The sequence below is a fragment of the Mustelus asterias genome, chromosome 15 (assembly GCF_964213995.1).
Source record: "Mustelus asterias chromosome 15, sMusAst1.hap1.1, whole genome shotgun sequence".
Classification (NCBI taxonomy): domain Eukaryota; kingdom Metazoa; phylum Chordata; class Chondrichthyes; order Carcharhiniformes; family Triakidae; genus Mustelus; species Mustelus asterias.
In genome coordinates this window covers 10,086,386-10,106,621 of record NC_135815.1, presented here as the reverse complement: position 1 = coordinate 10,106,621, position 20,236 = coordinate 10,086,386, and the positions used below count along the sequence as shown (strand labels likewise).

At 44.7% G+C, this 20,236-nt stretch overlaps 1 protein-coding gene across 1 annotated transcript in view; it reads left to right on the top strand.

The window, feature by feature from the left end:
* The window catches only part of wdr27 (WD repeat domain 27), a 411,108-nt gene that overhangs the window by 97,383 nt on the left and 293,489 nt on the right, over positions 1-20,236 (top strand). Inside the window, exon 22 of the mRNA XM_078230640.1 lies at positions 10,888-10,985. Coding sequence (XP_078086766.1) covers positions 10,888-10,985 — 98 coding nt within the window. The remainder of the gene's footprint in view (positions 1-10,887; positions 10,986-20,236) is intronic.

Below are 20,236 nucleotides of genomic sequence, written 5' to 3'. Positions count from 1 at the left end.
AAACATAATTTTTTGTTCTCTCAAGGGGAGTCAGCGAAGCTCAGGTCTAACAGTTAAGTCAATTCACAATAACTTGTTTACCAGATGATGTGTAGAATGACCAGCAAACCTCATTTTAATCTGGATGATGGAAATTGTCACATTGGTTGACCATTCTATATAGTCTAAGCAACTGCCTTGAGTTATTTGCATGAAAAATACTGAAGTGAAGGAAAAGACTTGGACTAAGTACTAAATAGCATGATATCACACAAGAGGACTGGAGGAATGGGTCTTTCCTTCCTGAAGGTTTTTTTTTAAGTAGCTTCTTGGAATCCAACAGTTTGGATAAATCTGCTTTCTTTGGGTCACTGTGTCAAAGTATGTCTTCCAGGATTAGATGTTGTACATAGAATATCTGGTCTTGCAGTAAACATGAAGCTCTGTGTATCCTTGCCAGAACTAAAGCCCAAAAACCTCACATATGATATTTAACCCTTGGATCCTCTTTGATGTGGAACCATTTATTTTTTACATAAAATTTTACAGAATAGAAACAGGATATTTGACTCGACTGGCATGGTGCCACAGTGGTTAGCACTGCTGCCTCACAGCGCCAGGGACCTGGGTTCAATTCCAGCCTTGGGTCACTCACTATCTGTGTGGAATTTGCACTTTCTCCCTGTGTCTGCATGGGTTTCCTCGGGTGCTCCGGTTTCCTCCCGCACTCCAAAGATGTGCATGTTAGGTGCATTGGCTACGCTAAATTGCCCCTTAGTGTCCCAAGATAGATATAGCTTAGGGTGATTGACGGGATAAAATGCATGTAGTTACGGGGATAGGGCCTGGGTAAGAGTCGGTGCAGACCCGATGGGCCAAATGGTGGCCTCCTTGTGATTCTATGATTGGGCTAGGTGCTGGAGAAGCTCAGCAAGTCTGGCAATATTTGCGGAGAGAGAAACAGAATTAATGTTTTGCGTTTAATACAACTCTTTTAGAAACTGATGAGAAGTAGAAATGTGATGGGTTTTATGCTGCTGAGAAAGGAGAGCCAAGTAGAACAAAAGGGAAGGTCAGAGAAAGGTTCAAGAGTGGGAGAGATTAAATAACAAAGATGTAGTGGAACAAAAGGCAAAGAATCTAAAAGCATTTGGAGAAAAAGAGCAAGCAGGAATATCAGATGCTACTTAAACAGTGCATCATGCCTTATTTATCCCAGACTTTATAACCGTTCTTAGTTTATCATGTAATGATTATGCTGCACACAAACCTCCTCTCACCTTACTTCATCTCACCCCATCAGCAGTTTCTGCTTTTTAAGCAGTCAACCAAATGAAATGGTGACCACGCTCACTCCTAGGAAGATCATAGAATCATAGAAACCCTACAGTGCAGAAGGCGGCCATTCGGCCCATCGAGTCTGCACCGACAACAATCCCACCCAGGCCCCAAACCCACAACCCCACATATTCACCCCACTAATCCCTCCAACCTATGCATTCCGGTACACTAAGGGGCAATTTAGTGTGGCCAATGCACCTAACCCGCACATCTTTGGACTGTGGGAGGAAACCGGAGCACCCGGAGGAAACCCATACAGACACGGGGAGAACGTGCAAACTCCACACAGACAGTGACCCAAGCTGGGAATCGAACCCAGGTCCCTGGAGCTGTGAGGCAGCAGAGCTAACCACTGTGGCACCGTGCTGCCCCAAGATCTGTAAGACCAATATTTATTGACATCCCTGGTTGCCCTGAGGAGTTGTTGATTCAACTGAAAGTTTTGTTATATCAGAGGGCAGCTAAAAGTCTACGTTAGTTTGGGGCTGGAGTCCCAGGACAGCAAGTTTCTTTCCCAAAAGGGCACCAGTAAACCTGCTGGGCTTTTACAACAATCTGATCGTTTCATGGTCAATTTTCCTGCTTTTTATTTCCAGACTTTTTTTTTACCCAAGTTCAAATCCTCCAGCTGCCATGTTGGGATTTGAACTCAAAGGCTTTGCATTGTTAATCCAAGGCTCTCCAGTAACATCACGACTAGGACAACACCCAGATAGCTAGGATTTTTTCAGGGTGGTGGGAGGGTGGGGGGGAACCATGAGATCAGAACTAGAATATTTTGTCAAAACTTGCACCCCTTAAACCTATCTTAACTGATTCCAGGTCAAAAATAATTTTCTTTTCCTTGGTACAGCTTAAGTCTGATCTCTACAATGCTACACATAAGAGTTTTGGATCTCAGCTGCCCCATAGCTAACCAAGGGAAGTTAGCCTAAAGGAGGGCGAGGGCAAGAAATGAAGAAAAAGCAAAAGGGGAGTCACGTGAGCCATTCCCATGCCACTCTTAGTGATTTGATGTAAAGCAACATCATTTCTGAGGCCTGGGAATAGGTTCTTGAGTGTCTTCTTCAAGGCCTGAGGAAATCTTGAGAAAGGCTTCCTCAAAGGGCAGTGGAAACAGAGTTTTTAAGCATTTTTAAGGCTCACGTGGATAGATTTTTGATAAGCAAAGTGATGAAAGGTTATCGGTGGTAGGCCGGATCAGATCAGCCATGATCCTGTTGAATAGTGGAACAGACTCGAGAGGCCAAGTGGCCTAACCCTGCCCTTAATTTGTATGGCTTGTGATGTGATGAGACACACTTAGAAGAAAGTCAAAAGTAAAATACAGGGGGAAGGAAAGAAACTGGGATTAAGAGGGAAAAAACTACCTTTAGAAACATAATTCATGATGTGGAGTTGCTGGCGTTGGACTGGGGTAGGCACAGTAAGTAGTCTCACAACACTAGGTTAAAGTCCAACAGGTTTATTTGGTAGCACGAGCTTTCGGAATGCCGTTCCTTCATCAGGTGAGTGGTGAGACATAATTCAGCAGAAGGAATGCATGGTAAGTGAGCTCCCCAGCTGTCAGTTTCATCGTTTCTATCCAATGACGTCCGGTGCTCAAAGTGTTTCTCTTTTCTATGTTCGACAGAGCCTTCTTTCAAGCTTGGCTTGGAGGAGGAAATTCTATACAAGCACTGAAAGTTCAGGAGAATTCAATTATAGGACAGGGCTCCATCTCCCACCTCCTCCGCTGTTTGCTGGGTTAGATAAGAGACAGTAAGAAGTCTCACAACACCAGGTTAAAGTCCAACAGGTTTATTTGGAATCACGAGCTTTTGGAGCGCTACTCCTTCATCCGATGACTCACCTGAGGAAGGAGCAGCACTCCGAAAGTTTGTAATTCCAAATAAACCTGTTGGACTTTAACCTGGTGTTGTGAGGCTTCTTATTGTGCCCACACTAGTCCAACGCTGACATCTCCACCCCTTGGATAAGAAAGTTCAGCAACCTCAAGATTTCTCTGAAGAAATGCGAGCAGTTTACAATGTGAGCTGCGATCAAGTTAGAAAATAGATCAGCTAAAAGTACCATAAGTGGCATAAACTAGAATCTGTAAAATGAACCCACAAATGTTAGATCCGGAGCAAAGATTGGATAATTTCTAGATAAAAGGATTTTAAAAATGATTAAAGTTGCTTAATTTAACTGGAGAGGCATAATGAGGGTGAGTGGTCTGGCACTCAAAAATGGGAATGCCGCAGAATTGAGCGAGGATCATGCAAAATGGGCGCTGATCCCGTTTCTACATCCGCTACTCCAGAATCAACGGAAAACCTTGGAAATCCAGACTCAAATCCTTCCATATGTCTTTCCTTGCTCATCAGTTGGAAGTTTAGAAAAAAGGCAACAATATCTTGAACCAGACCTCAGACTTATGGTGGCAGGACAGACAATACACATCTCTTTAACCTGTGCTTAATGCTCCCTCCACCCACATTGTCTGTATCTTTAAGATCTGGCTGGCTGTAGGGATTCGCATTCTAATCAGTATTCTGTAACTTGATTTTTGTGTCTCTGTGCCCTGTTTGAGAGCACATTTCCACTCCATCTGACGAAGGAGCAGCGCTCCGAAAGCTAATGGTGTTTGCTACCAAATAAACCTGTTGGACTTTAACCTGGTGTTGTTAAAACTCTTACTCTAGTTTTTCCTACCAGTGGAAACATCCTCTCCATGTCCACTCTATCCTGGCCTCGCAGTAGCCTGTAAGTTTCAATAAGATCCCCCCTCATCCTTCTAAACTCCAATGAGTATAGACCTAGAGTCCTATTCCTTACATTCTTAAGTTCTTAAAATCATATTATTGGTAGTTACAGTTTTTCTGCTCCTTAAGAAATAAGTCAGTTAAATGACTAATTAAACAAACTTGATTTTTCACATGATTTGGATGCTCCTTAGTGTTGGTTGGACCATGAAAGCTAAATGTTTTCATATTATTGCCAAGGATTCTTTAAATCTGAAGTGTCAAATTCTGAAAACAGGAAGCAGCTCTTAAAAAAATATGCTAATACTTGCTGATTATCCAAATACGACACGCTACTGCACACTATAACTATCGAAGGTTTAGTTAGGACTATAAAGTTGAATCAGATTATTATGCATTGAGAGCAGCAGCATGCCAGTAGCAAGGAACACTAATTGTTATTACAGATGTGTTAGGATTTGATATGGCAGTTACAAAATGGAACATTGATTCATCAAAGGAATATGATGAGGTTGTGGTTATAAATTCTGCCTGCTCTTATCCTTACAAGGAAAGAGGTTTTGCTTGCACTAGGAGGAAGCATCTGCTGTATCAGTGAGTAGCTGGTAGAAGGTGGAAAAGAATGAGAAGCATGTTTCCATTCTGCAGTGTGTCTGTGCTGCGCTACTGTATAATGACGGAAAAATGTTGTACCCAAGGCTTACCAAAAACCTGGTTTCAATCTTTTTTATTTCCTCTGAGAATAGCTTTCTGTTTTGTTGAAATACCTAAGATAGATTCGCTCAGTCCATATAATCTCTCCACAGAGATAATGCAAAATGTGTATGTGAATGTTGAAATCCTAATGTATTCTCTTTGCGATATATTTGTGGAGTAACAGTTTTCTGACTTGTGGATGTATTAAGCAATCACATTAACTGTTTCTTTTTTTCAACAGTTAACAAACAAGGTTTTGACGCCTTAAGTAAATAAGAACATTTAAAAAGGACAAAGGGAGTTCTTGGCTCTGTATCTGGAGGCATTGAATTGATTAGTAAGAAGTCTCACAACACCAGGTCCCAACAGGTTTATTTGGTATCACAAACTTTCGGAGCGCTGGTCCTTCATCAGGTGAGTGGGGTTCACAAACAGGATATACATAATGTGGAGATGCCGGCGTTGGACTGGGGTAAACACAGTAAGAAGTTTAACAACACCAGGCTACCAAATAAACCTGTTGGACTTTAACCTGGTGTTGTTAAACTTCTTACAGGATATACATAGACAGAGAATTGCAAGATAATGGTTGGAATGCGAGTCTTTTCAGGTAATCAAGTCTTTACAAGTACAGACAATGCGAATGGAGAGTGGGATAATGACAGGTTGATGAGGTGTGAATTGTCTCAAGCCAGGACATCTGACTAACTGAGTAGGCTTGAGTCAATTCACACCTCTTTAACCGGTGATTATCCCTCTCTCCACTCACATTGTCTGTACTTGTAAAGACTTGATTACCTGTAAAGACTCACATTCCAAGCATTATCTTGCAATTGAGTCTCTGTCTATATATGTCGTGTTTGTGAACCCAAATCCCCACTCACCTGCTGAAGGAGCAGCACTCTGAAAGCACGTGCTACCAAATAAACCTGTTGGACATTAACCTGGTGTTGTGAGACTTCTTACTGTGCCCGCTCCAATCCAACACCAGCATCTCCACATCTTGAATTGAATAGAAAGGGAAGCTATACAGGCTGCATAATAATATTATCATCATAGAAACCCTACAGTACAGAAAGAGGCCATTCGGCCCATCGAGTCTGCACCGACCACAATCCCACCCAGGCCCTACTCCCATTTCCCTACACATTTTACCTGCTAATCCCTCTAATCTACGCATCCCAGGACACTAAGGGGCAATTTTAGCATGGCCAATCAACCTAACCTACACATCTTTGGACTGTGGGAGGAAACCGGAGCACCCGGAGGAAACCCACGCAGACACGAGGAGAATGTGCAAACTCCACACAGACAGTGACCCGAGCCGGGATTCGAACCCAGGTCCCTGGAGCTGTGAAGCAGCAGTGCTAACCACTGTGCTACCGTGCCGCCCCTTAATCAATTGGACCTTAATCAAGCAGAGTTGGACCCCTGTGCACTGATTTGGGCTCTCTGTTCAAAGATGGAAAAGTTGCACCATTGATCATATAATCATATCACGGAATTCAGAGTTACAGGCAATTCAGCCCAACTGGTCTGTGCTGATGTCTGTCCTCCACATGAACCTCCTCCCGGCTTACTGCAACCAATTCTAGTATAAATTAGACGAGAATTAGCATCTGGGACATATTATAGAAAGTTTATCAGCAAATAGATTTGCTGTGCCACCTATTGTCTTTAACTTTTACACCACAGGCAAGTGCTCAGGTGAGGAGTGGTGTTAAATTTGAGCTGATTGTAATGATGCCGGCAATATTTGCTTGGGACATAGGGAATTCTATCAGTCCATCAACTGCACAGAAAATTCCCTCTTCTCCATGGTACAAGTGAGTTGCAGGATCAGCCCCCGGAGTGGCGACAATCTGGGAATCCATGTCACAGATCCCAGATTTTGCTGGCTGCCTCGCACAGAGGGAAGCTGATGTGGGGCATAAAATGTGTCACTCAGGCTAGATAAGATGCTGGAACTTCGGAATATCAGTAGGGTGGGAGATGCCAGTCAGGGATTTGAGAGCTACAAGCAAAATTTAGAAGCCAAGCTTCTAAATTTGTGTAGAAAGCAATGGAGCTTAAAGAAGATGGGACCTGTTGCAAGAAAGACCAAGGCTTGCAGCATTAAGAATGAATTGATGCATGTGAAGGATTGAGGCTAATTGACCCACTAGGACAGCAGAATAGATGTCAAAGCTTAAAGTGATGAAGCCAGAAACTAAAGCTTCAGTGACAAAGGTGAGAAAGGATTGGGATTTCAGCTTTCACCTTTAGCTCTTAGGAGAGATTGTGTAGACTGAGCGAATCTATCTTCGGTATTTCAACAAAGTAGGAAGGACTGGAGCTAGACAACTTCACATTGGTGAAAGAAGGCATTCTTGGTAGTTGAACCACCGTGCGTGGAAACAGGCACTTGGGATTGAGTTGTCGGCTAAAATTCAGTCTGGGCTGGCAGGACTAGAATAACGTAATTCTTCCAAGAGCCAAAAGGAATTACTTTGGTTTTGCCAACATTCTGGAGGAAATTTGGTGATAGCGATTATATGATCCTGTAATGTTTTCCCACTCGCTCTTCAGAACTGCCATTCAACACCACCTCAATTTTAAAAATCTAATCTTAATTTTCAAATCCCTCCATGGTCAAGGACCCCCTGTCACTGTAACCTCCTCAATCTCTCAGAGCTCTGAGCTCTTCCAATTCTTGCACATTCCCAGTATTAATCGTTCTATGAATGGCGACCGCGCCTTCAGCTACCTAAGCTCTGCAATTCCATCCCTCTACTCTTCTGCCTCTCTTCCAGCTCCTCCTTAAAACATTCACTCCTGAAAACTTATCCCTTTGACCAAGCTTTAGGTTTTTGATTTGATTTGATTTATTATTGTCACATATATTGGCATATAGTGAAAAGTATTGTTCCTTGCGAGCTATACAGACAAAGCATACTGTTCATAGTGAAGGAAAGGAGAGAGTGCAGAATGTAGTGTTACAGTCTAGGGTGTAGAGAAAAATCAGCTTTATATAAGGTAGGTCTATTCAAAAGTCTGATGGCAGCAGGGAAGAAGCTGTTCTTGAGTCGGTTGTACGTGTTTTCAAATGCTTGCATATTTTTCCCGACGGAAGAAGGTGGAAGAGAGAATGTCCGGGGTGCGTGGGGTCCTTAATTATGCTGGCTGCTTTTCCGAGGCAGCGGGAGGTATAGACAGAGTCAATGGATGGGAGGCTGGTTTGCGTGATGGACTGGGCTATGTTCACGACCCTTTGTGGTTTCTTGCAGTCTTGGTCATCTACCTACCTATCTAGGTCATCTATCCTAATATATCCTAATGTGGCTCTGTCTCAAATTTTGTTTGATAATGCTCCCGTGAAGTGTCTTGAGATGTTTTACTGAGTTAAAGATGCTAAATGAATGCAAGTTGTTATTGCTGTTGTTTGGAACACATGAGGAAAGAGTTGGATAGTTTGAGAAAATCCCTTTGGACTATAAAATAGACAAAGCATAACCTATATTACCATGGATTCTGCCTCCACTTAGTTGATATCCTGAAGCAAGATAATGCATGAATCTTCCTGTTTTCTCTCCAGCCAAGATAATTTTTAAAACAAATATGAGATTACCTATTCAGTCCTGACTGGTTGTTTTGTATCGATGATATTGGATTCATCCCAAAAGCGTAGGAAACATCGTGTTCCTTGGGATGTTGTTATCTGTAGTCTTAGTCTTCATTTTAAACAAATTCTTACCAGTTATATTCCTGAAGAAGTTAATTAACACAATAAAAACTGCTTTTTCTGCTAATAATCTGTTGTACGTATCTACCACTCTGGGAAGAGAAAAGAACATTAAGTTTAAGTTGACTTATGAGTGTCACAAGTAGGCTTACATTAACACTGCAGTGAAGTTACTGTGAAAATCCCCTAGCCGCCACACTCCAGCGCCTGTTCGGGTACACTGAGGGAAAATTTAGCATGGCCAATGCACCCTAACCAGCACATCTTTCGGATTGTGGGAGGAAACCGGAGCACCTGAAGGAAACCCACGCAGACACGGAGAGAATATGCAAACTCCACACAGACAGTGGCCCAAGCTGGGAATTGAACCCGGATTCCTGGCGCTGTGAGGCAGCTGCGCTAACCACCGTTCTGTGGCACAGTGGTTAGCACTGCTGCCTAGTAGGTAACCTTCTTACATTGACATTATCCATACCCTTGCAGTCTAATTCCTGTATAGTGTCCTTCTTCCGTTAATGTGAATAATAAAATAGAAAATGCTGGAAATACTGAGTAAGTCTGGCAGCGTCTTTGGAGGTGAAACAGAATTAACATTTCAGGTTGCAGATGTTTTATCAGAACCGACATCACCTGCAGGATTTTGCTTTTCCGGTGACCTCGGGCCCGATTTTACCAAAATTCGGGCGCGAAATCGTGGTAAAGTTGGGCATCGGGCCTAAAACGCGGTCCAGACCCGACCCAAGGCCAATCGCGCCTTTACCAACGGCCGATTCGGGCGCCGATCCGGCACGTGCCTGAATCGGCCAGCGGGCCGATTTAAATGCATTTGCATGCATTTAAATCGGCATAATGAAGCCCGCGCCCAACTTACTCAAGGATTCCCACTTTACGAGGCTCCGATCCGATCGGCGCCCACGCATTTACCGTGTTGCTGAATTCAAGTCCGATAGGGCTTCAACTCAGCAACTGAACCGCCGTATCGCCCCCGATCACCCTTCGCGGACCGCCCAAACGAACCACTCCAGCAGCTCATCCCCCCCCCCCCGATCGGACCACCCTGGACGCAGGCCCCGCAAGCAGCCCCCCCCACCCCCCCCCCCCCCTCCGGGATTGGACCCCCTGGGCCACCAACCTACCTTGATCGTTGGTGTCCGTCGAAAGCATCTTGCGATTCTGGATCCTGGCCTTGCTCGGTCCTGATGGGTCGGATGACGTCTCTTCACGGGGGGTAGGGGGGCGGGGGGAGGCGGTTGGGGGGGGGGGGCGGGAGGATGTGACAGCTCTTCCCTGGGGGAGGGGGGGGGGGTAGGAGGGGATGTGACGTCTCTTCCCTGAGGGTGGGGGGGGGGAATGTGACGTCTCTTCCCTGAGGAGGGGGTAGGGGGGAATGTGACATCTCTTCCCTGAGGGGTTGGGGGGGGGGGGATCTGACATCTCTTCCCTGAAGGGGGGGAGGGGGGTAGGGAGGGGATGTGACGTCTCTTCCTTGAGGGGTGGGGAGGGGGGGGTGGATGTGACGTCTCTGCCCCTGGGGGGGGGGGGCGGTGGGGGGGATGTGACGTCTTCGCCCTCCCCCCTCAGGGAAGAGACATCACATCCCCCCCCTCAGGGAAGAGACGTTAGATCCCCCCCTACCCCCCTCAGGGAAGAGATGTCAGATCCTCCCCCCCCCCCCCCCCCCCTCAGGGAAGAGACGTCACATCCCACCCACCCACCCCCTCCCCCCCCCCCCCCCCCCAACCAGGGAAAGTCAAAGGCAGCGCAGACAGCAGTGCTGTCAGTGCTGCCTTTGACTTTTGCGCTCGGGCGCGCTGAGTGCTGGCGGCTCTGGGCTGCGCATGCGCAGTTCGGTGCTCCGACAGATGCAAATGCGCTAGGCCCCACCCACTGGACCCGCGCCGAGAAAAGGCGTATGGGGCGCTGGAGCGCAGCTGCCGGGCGCGGGTCTGATTTACGACTGCACCCGGCACTTAGAGCCGATTTGGTAAAATCGGCCCCCTCATGATGCTACGGATTAAATCCATTCGAAATTTTTTCCTGGAGGATGCCCCTTCACATTTTACATGAAAACAGTGACTTACTTGGCTGGTTTGATTTGATGGTGGCTGGAATTCTCCGACCTTACCCGCGGCTGGGATTTTCCTGTCCCGCTGTAGTGAATGTAGTTTAGGCTGAGCGCCAAATCCTCCATTCTCACTGCAGCAGTGGTCAGGCGTATAAGACTGGAGGATTCCGGCCTGCGTATTGTTTGGTTAATTTTATTACAATAACAAAAGATTTTGGTAAGATGTCCAATGTGAATCTTGTTGCTTTTCCCTGCACAATTAGGACATTCTCTCTTAATTTTAGTTTACAGTGTTGACAATGGATGTCTGTTTATATACTATCCCTATCTTGTTTCAGGGCTCAGTGTTTAGTACCCAGCCTTCAGAATCCTATAATCTCTTTCTGACATCTGCTATAACGGATGGGATTAAATTGTGGGATTTGCGGACATTGAGGTAAGAAAATATCAACCTTTCTGAGTAGAGTACCACATGGTATGTTGTTGCAAAAGGTTAAATCTCATGGGATCCAGGGTGAGGTATCTAAATGGATACAAAATTGGCTTCTTGACAGAAGCCAGAGGGTGGTTGTAGAGGGTTGTTTTTCAAACTAGAGTGAGTCTCGATGGCAGCTTCTTCCTTCCTGCCTTCTTTGGCAATCTTTTTATATCCAATTCAATTCAATCAAAGTCTCAACAAGTGAGACATTCCAGATCCAAGCTGACAAGACAGGTTCACCACTTCCTGTCTTGGTCTTGATCTACAGGGATACAAAAGAATGGTCTAGTTTGGACCAGGGAGCGGCGCGGGCTTGGAGGGCCGAAGGGCCTGTTCCTGTGCTGTATTGTTCTTTGTTCTCTTTGTTCTCTTTGTAGAGGCCTGTGACCAGCGGTGTGCCTCAGGGATCAGTGCTGGCTCCAATGTTGTTTGTCATTTATATTAATGATTTGGATGAGAACATAGAAGGCATGGTTAGTAAGTTTGCAGGTGACACCAAGATTGGTGGCACAGTGGACAGTGAAGAAAGTTATCTCGAATTGCAATGGGATCTTGATCAATTGGGCCAGTGGGCTGATGAATGGCAGATGGAGTTTAATTTAGACAAATGCGAGGTGATACATTTTGGTAGATTGAACCAGGGCAGGACTTACTTAGTTAATGGTAGGGCGTTGGGGAGAGTTACAGAACAAAGAGATCTGGAGGTACATGTTCATAGCTCCTTGAAAGTGGAGTCACAGGTGGACAGAGTGGTGAAGAAGGTATTCGGCATGCTTGGTTTCATCAGCCAAAACATTGAATACAGGAGTTGGAATGTCTTGTTGAAGTTGTACAAGACATTGGTAAGGCCACACTTAGAATACTGTGTGCAATTCTGGTCACCCTATTATAGAAAGGATATTATTAAACTAGAAAGAATGCAGAAATGATTTACTAGGATGCTACCGGGACTTGATGGATTGAGTTATAAGGAGAAGCTGGATAGATTGGGACTTTTTTCTCTGGAGCGTAGGAGACTGAGGGGTGATCTTATAGAGGTCTATAAAATAATGAGGGGCACAGATCAGCTAGATAGTCAATATCTTTTCCCAAAGGTAGGGGAGTCTAAAACTAGAGGGCATAGGTTTAAGGTGAGAGGGGAGAGATACAAAGGTGTCCAGAGGGTCAGTTTGTTCACACAGAGGGTGGTGAGTGTCTGGAACAAGCTGCCAGAGATAGTAGTAGAGGCGGGTACAATTTTATCTTTTAAAAAGCATTTAGATAGTTACACGGGTACAATGGGTATAGAGGGATATGGACCAAATGCAGGCAATTGGGATTAGCTCAGGAGCTTTTAAAACAAAAGGTGGCATGGACAAGTTGGGCCGAAGGGCCTGTTTCCATGCTGTAAACCTCTATGACTCTAATTGCACCCTGTATCTGATCGTGAAAATACATCTAACCTGGAATACTAACTTTGAGTGTGACAAATACTTCTATAATTAAGATTTATGCAAGCTTGCTGGTAAACTTATTTTAAATTTAGAGAGTGCAAAGTATCGGTCAAATAGTGTAGGTCAAATAGTTCGGATGGGGCAGTTTTTGTGCAGTGTGTACAGGAGGGTTTCCTGACACAACATGTGGATAGGCCGACAAGAGGTGAGGCCACATTGGATTTGGTACTGGGAAATGAACCGGGCCAAGTGTTAGATTTGGTTGTGGGAGAGCACTTTGGAGATAGTGACCACAATTCGGTGTCTTTTGTTATTGCAATGGAGAGGGATAGGGCCGTACGGCAGGGCAAGGTTTACAATTGGGGGAGAGGTAATTATGATGCGATTAGGCAAGAATTAGGGGGCATAAGTTGGGAACGGAAACTGTCAGGGAAAGGAACTAATGAAAAGTGGAACTTTTTCAAGGAACAAATACTGGATGTCCTTGATAGGTATGTCCCTGTCAGGCAGGGAGGAAATGGCCGAGTGAGGGAACCATGGTTCACGAAAGAGGTGGAATGTCTTGTGAAAAGGAAGAGGGAAGCTTATGTAGGGATGAGGAAACAAGGTTCAGATGGCTCGATTGAGGGTTACAAGTTAGCGAGGAATGAGCTGAAAAAGGGGCTTAGGAGAGCTAGGAGGGGACACGAGAAGTCTTTGGCGGGTCGGATCAAGGAAAACCCCAAGGCTTTTTACTCTTATGTGAGGAATAAAAGAATGACCAGGGTGAGGTTAGGGCCGGTCAAGGACAGTAGTGGGAACTTGTGTATGGAGTCAGTAGAGATAAGCGAGGTGATGAATGAATACTTTTCTTCAGTGTTCACCAAGGAGAGGGGCCATGTTTTTGAGGAAGAGAAGGTGTTACAGGCTAATAGGCTGGAGGAAATAGATGTTTGGAGGGAGGATGTCCTGGCAGTTTTGAATAAACTGAAGGTCGATAAGTTCCCTGGGCCTGATGAAATGTATCCTAAGATTCTTTGGGAGGCAAGGGATGAGATTGCAGAGCCTTTGGCTTTGATCTTTGGGTCCTCGCTGTCCACGGGGATGGTGCCAGAGGACTGGAGAATGGCGAATGTTGTTCCTCTGTTTAAGAAAGGGAATAGAAATGACCCTGGTAATTATAGACCGGTTAGTCTTACTTCGTTGGTTGGTAAATTGATGGAAAAGGTCCTTAGAGATGGGATTTACGACCATTTAGAAAGATGCGGATTAATCCGGGATAGTCAGCATGGATTCGTGAAGGGCAAGTCGTGACTCACAAATTTGATAGAATTTTTTGAGGAGGTAACTAAGTGTGTTGATGAAGGTAGGGCAGTTGATGTCATATACATGGATTTTAGTAAGGCGTTTGATAAGGTCCCCCATGGTCGGCTTATGATGAAAGTGAGGAGGTGTGGGATAGAGAGAAAGTTGGCCGATTGGATAGGTAACTGGCTATCTGATCGAAGACAGAGGGTGGTGGTCGATGGAAAATTTTCGGATTGGAGGCAGGTTGCTAGCGGAGTGCCACAGGGATCAGTGCTTGGTCCTCTGCCCTTTGTGATTTTTATTAATGACTTAGAGGAGGGGGCTGAAGGGTGGATCAGTAAATTTGCTGATGACACCAAGATTGGTGGAGTAGTGGATGAGGTGGAGGGCTGTTGTAGGCTGCAAAGAGACATAGATAGGATGCAAAGCTGGGCTGAAAAATGGCAAATGGAGTTTAACCCTGATAAATGTGAGGTGATTCATTTTGGTAGGACTAATTTAAATGTAGATTACAGGGTCAAAGGTAGGGTTCTGAGGACTGTGGAGGAACAGAGAGATCTTGGGGTTCATATCCACAGATCTCTAAAGGTTGCCAGTCAAGTGGATAGAGCTGTGAAGAAGGCCTATAGTGTGTTAGCTTTTATTAACAGGGGGTTGGAGTTTAAGAGCCGTGGGGTTATGCTGCAACTGTACAGGACCTTGGTGAGACCACATTTGGAATATTGTGTGCAGTTCTGGTCACCTCACTATAGGAAGGATGTGGAAGCGCTGGAAAGAGTGCAGAGGAGATTTACCAGGATGCTGCCTGGTTTGGAGGGTAGGTCTTATGAGGAAAGGTTGCGGGAGCTAGGGCTGTTCTCTCTGGAGCGGAGGAGGCTGAGGGGAGACTTAATAGAGGTTTATAAAATGATGAAGGGGATAGATAGAGTGAACGTTCAAAGACTATTTCCTCGGGTGGATGGAGCTATTACAAGGGGGCATAACTATAGGGTTCGTGGTGGGAGATATAGGAAGGATATCAGAGGTAGGTTCTTCACGCAGAGAGTGGTTGGGGTGTGGAATGGACTGCCTGCAGTGATAGTGGAGTCAGACACTTTAGGAACATTTAAGCGGTTATTGGATAGGCACATGGAGCACACCAGGATGATGGGGAGTGGGATAGCTTGATCTTGGTTTCAGATAAAGCTCGGCACAACATCGTGGGCCGAAGGGCCTGTTCTGTGCTGTACTGTTCTATGTTCTATCCTTCCTGTATTAATTTATAAATGAATGCTGAATCAGCTCCGACCATGTTGTGATGCTCTACTGTCCTTTTTATCTACCAGTGTAGCAACTTTTATTGCTGATAAATGCCAGTTGTTTGTGTAGAAGCTCACTGTTTGCTTATTATTTGGCTTTTAATTAATGTGGAAGACAAAGCTAATTTACTTACAAAATGCCAACCTCAACTAATCAAATGGTTTTTTGATTTGACTTGATTTGATTTATTATTGTCACATGTATTGGAATATATTGAAAAGTATTGTTTCTTGCGCGCTGCACAGACAAAAACACACCGTTCATAGAGTACATAGGGGCGATGGTAAGGAGAGGGTACAGAATGTAGTGTTACAGTCATAGCGAGGATGTAGAGAAAGATCAGCTTAATATGGGTCCATTCAAAATTCTGATGGCAGCAGGGAAGAAGCTGTTCTAGAATCAGTTGGTACGTGACCTCAGACTTTTGTATCTTTTTCCTGATGGAAGAAGGTGGAAGAGAGAATGTCCGGGGTGCATGGAGCCCTTGATTACGCTGGCTGCTTTGCCGAGGCAGCAGGAAGTGTAGACAGAGTCAATAACTGGTTTGAGTGATGGACTGGGCTACGTTCATGACCCTTTGTAGTTTCTTGTGGTTTTGGACAGAGCAGGAGCCTTACCAAGCTGTGATACAACCAGAAAGAATGCTTTCTATGGTGCATCTGTAAAAATTGATGAGAGTCTTAGTGGACATGCTGAAGCACTGATCGTTTAACTGAGGAAGTTCACTAAGACATTCTAGAAGGTATTGGACTTAAAATTATGTTGAAATCTTGCAGTCATAGTCACATAGATACAAGCAATCTGTTTGAGCAGGTTTTTTTTAGAAACATTGATGAATCTCCAGGTACAACTTCAACCTTTTTCAGTAGTTTCAGATTTAAATCAATTCCCTATGAAAAAGGAGACACTGGGGGCTTTTTAGTACTTTACAAGGTGGAGCGAGTGTGCTTTACCACAGCTTTTTACCCTTTTTGACATGGTGTGCTTAGCCAGCAACACTGGGCAACGGCAGCTCTGCCAGTCTGGATCACCAGGGAATTTGATTTGATTTGATTTATTATTTTCACATGCATTGGGATCATAGAAATCATAGAATCCCTACAGTGCAGAAAGAGGCCATTCGGCCCATCGAGTCTGCACCGACCACAATCCCACCCAGGCCCTACCCCCATATCCTACATATTTTACCCACTAATCCCTCTAACCTACGCATCTCAGGACACTAAGGGGCAATTTTTTAGCATGGCCAATCAACCTAACCCGCACATCTTTGGACTGTGGGAGGAAACCGGAGCACCCGGAGGAAACCCTCGCAGACACGAGGAGAATGTGCAAACTCCACACAGACAGTGACCCAAGCCGGGAATCGAACCCACGTCCCTGGAGCTGTGAAGCAGCAGTGCTAACCACTGTGCTACCATGCCGCCCACCACAGGGATACAGTAAAAAGCATTGTTTCTTGTGCGCTATACAGAAGAAGCATACCGTTCATAGAGTACATAGAATCATAGAATAGAATCATAGAATCCCTGCATTCGGCCCATCGAGACTGCACTGACAACAATCCCACTCAGGCTGTATCCCCGTAACCCCCAGGTATTTACCCTGCTAATCCCCCTGACACTAAGGGGCAATTTACTGTGACCAATCAACCTAACCTACACATCTTTGGACACTAAGGGTCAATATAGCATGACCAATCCACCTAACCCACATATCTTTGGACTGTGGGAGGAAACCGGAGCACCCGGAGGAAAGCCACGCAGACATGGGGGAGAACCTGCAAACTCCACACAGACGGTCAGCCAAGGCTGGAGTTGAACCTCGGCCCCTGGTGCTGTGAGGCAGCAGTGCTAACCATTGTGCCACCGTGCCACCCATAGGGGAGAAGGAAAGGAGAGAGTGCAGAATGTAGTCTTACAGTTATAACTGGGGTGTAAAAAAAGATCAACTGAATATATGGTAGGTCCATTTAAAAGTCTGATGGCAGCAGGAAAGAAGCTGTTCTTGAGTCGGTTGGTACTGACGGTGTGGTGGTACGTATTTGAAATTGGAGCTAGGTACTGTGCTCGAGGGCAGTTTGTTAAAGTGTAAATTGTTTTTATTTTGGCCTTAATATGGAATTAATCAGCCAAAAGTGAAGTCAGGATAACTGCAAGATGCATGATAAACACAGGACTGGTTTGCCAAGAAAAATCAAATTTGAATCAGTCTGTTTCAAAGGGATTTTTATACATTTCGAATTAAAAACAGCAAATATTTTGGAAATCTTTATACCACAGCCCATTCAACCATGTATTCAGCCATTTAGTGGAAGGAAAAATGGAATGTAACGACAATGAAAATATTCTACCACAACATGATTAGAACTGTAAAATCTGTCAATGTTTCTGAGCTAGATGTGCCAATGAATTACTTGTTTTCAGCTTGCGATGTTTGGAAATATAAAACTTAAGAATTTTTAAAAACTGAGTAGTATTTTGGAATTCTGCACTGGAATCAGTGATGGTGTTTTATTGTGGGCTGCGCATCATCATTGCAAATAATTTCAAATGTAAAGTGAAGTTTATTTACTGTGTATAATTTAAAAATAATTTGGAAATGAACACTGAGCCTAATATCAAATGGCATTTATGGCTTCATTCTGTAGAAAGTTTATACCAAAACTAATCCAGTACAAATGCTGCTCTTTTTCCAAACTGGTCAAGGAAACAGTCACTAACCATGAGATTCATACGGTGTGATATAATAAACCATGCCTCCTGTCGGCAGTGTAGTCATGGTTACAGAGAGTGGAACCGCTATTGTCTACTAATTATAAAGAGGATTTGGTTGTGGATAATAGAAATTGGTGATAACTGAGTGCTCCTGAATTGGAAACAACACATATATGAACATGAGGACAATGTGTTGGATTTTCCCTCAGACTTTGTGATCCTACGTGGGGGTCCTGAGCCCTAACTTGCCACGAGAGAGAATTTAAGCACAATCTTCCAGGAAATGGGTTCCCTTTTTGGCCGCCTCCGTAATCGAAGGCTTCTCCTGCTGTGGTTCCAGTCAGAGGGCAGCATATTCTGGAGCCTCGGCAGTCCCACCGGGAGAGGTAGAGGCTGCCGAAACAGACCAGAAACTGTGAGGATGGCTCAAAATGGTGATTCATTGGAAGCATGGATGCAAATAAAAAATTAGGAGGGCCATTATGAGGGTGGCACAATGGTTAGCGTTGCTCCCTCACAGTGCCAGGGACCTGGGTTCAATTCTGGCCTTGGATGAATGTCTGCGTGGAGTTTACACATTCTCACCGTATCTGCATGGGTTTCCTCTGATGCTCCGGTTTCCTCCCACAGTCCAAAGATGGATTGGCCATGGTGAAATTGTCCCTTGGTATCCAAGATATGTAGGTTAGGGGGATTAGCGGGGTAAATACATGGGGTTAATATGTAGGATTCCGGGGATCGGGCCTGGGTGGAATACTCTGTTGGAGAGTTGGTACGTACTTGATGGGTTGACTGGCCTCCTTCTGCACTGTAGGATTCTATGATAGATCCCTCGGGAGTGGAGGGGAAACTCCTCCGGATGAATTGTTTGGACTGTAGATATGGCCTTTCCAGCTCACAGTGCTATCAGTGGGGCATGGAGCCTCTATTCCTGAGGGGCCCTCCTTGGTCTGCTGCAGAGAGATTACCCACACTAAGCGGTCTCATGCATGTCGTGAGGCCGCAGTCACCAGGATGGAAGTATATTTGTCCTTTTGTACTTTGTTTATGAATGCATCTGAAAATATTCTACATCCTGAGAATCCCAATCAGGAATTAAGTCGGTCTTTAAGCCTAAACGTGAATCTTATTAAGTGTTTGGGATTCCGATCTTCAGTCCTCAATGCTCTGGTTCAATTTATACATAAGGACAGCTTGGTTAAACAAACAGTAACCCCATTGACAGTGGGCCAACCATTGATTGCTTCAAGCCATTAAGGAAGTGTTCATTACTATTTAAAAAAAAATTGTAGTGATTCTCCAGGTGTGGACAAAGTACCATACAGGAAGTCATCAGTCTGGGAAAAGTATTCTATTTCCCCAAGTAAAAATCCATGTGTTTGGATACACGGGAAGAAAGATGTATTCTCAGGATACCTTAGCTCTCTAGCATATCGAGTGGGCAGGTTTACTACACAGATGATGCAATTGAAAACCCCTACTGCACCAGAAATTTACAGCTCACATTCTGAGGCTAAGTATTTCATCTAAAGCCAAAGATGTTTGCTGCCTAAGTAAATTTATCTTCAGAACTGCAGGCAAAAACAACTGCCGCTGTCCCTGCAGTATGGAACAATGTTGGAAAGGAGATGAAGGAGATTCTAGAACTTTCCAGGACAAACTTGTACAGTCTCAGACAAGGGCTGCCATGCTGCTAACCCAATGCAATATTGTGTCAGAAGCGGATGTTGAACTTCTTTCAGGGATAATCTGTGGGTAAATTGCAAGGAATCATTCAGTTTAATCAATGAGAGGGATATTAGCGATGGCAAGAATCCTTTTCCGATTATTTTGTCATAACCAAAGGCCTCTGAATGGAGAAACGTATAGAGATTATGCAACCTTAAAATTTCCTTTGGATACCTGCTAGCCAGAACCCAGGAAAGCGTAAAAGACAAAAGCCACTTACTTGGCTCATCACTTATATTTGTATAATAGGATTTGCTCAAAGCCTTTAATCTCTGGAGGAAAGGTTCTCTCTGCCCACCCATCGAACTCCAGAGTATCGATTTGATTTTTTCAAGGCAAATCTGGTCTATAATATTGGCCAGTAGAACCTCTTTGACATAACATTGCAATTTACGCATTCAGTTTCTTATGTATCCAATTAAAGCCAGAGTATCTATATCAATGTCTTCTTCTCCCATTCCCCTCCACTGCTTGAGTCCCGAAAAAATCTATCCTTAGTTCCCCACTCTTCTTCCTCATCCACATGTTTCCCTTCGGCAACATCAGTGAGGGCATGCCGTCAGGTTGAAGATGTGCAATAATGAAACCCAGCCCTACCTCCACCACCTCTCTTGACTCCTCAACTGCCTCTGAGTTGTCATTTTACTTGTCCAGCATACTTAAGCCACAGTTCACTCCAGTTAAACACTGGGAAGAAGCAATTCCATTGAAATTTTCATGTTCCCTGCCCCCCGTGACCGGAGAT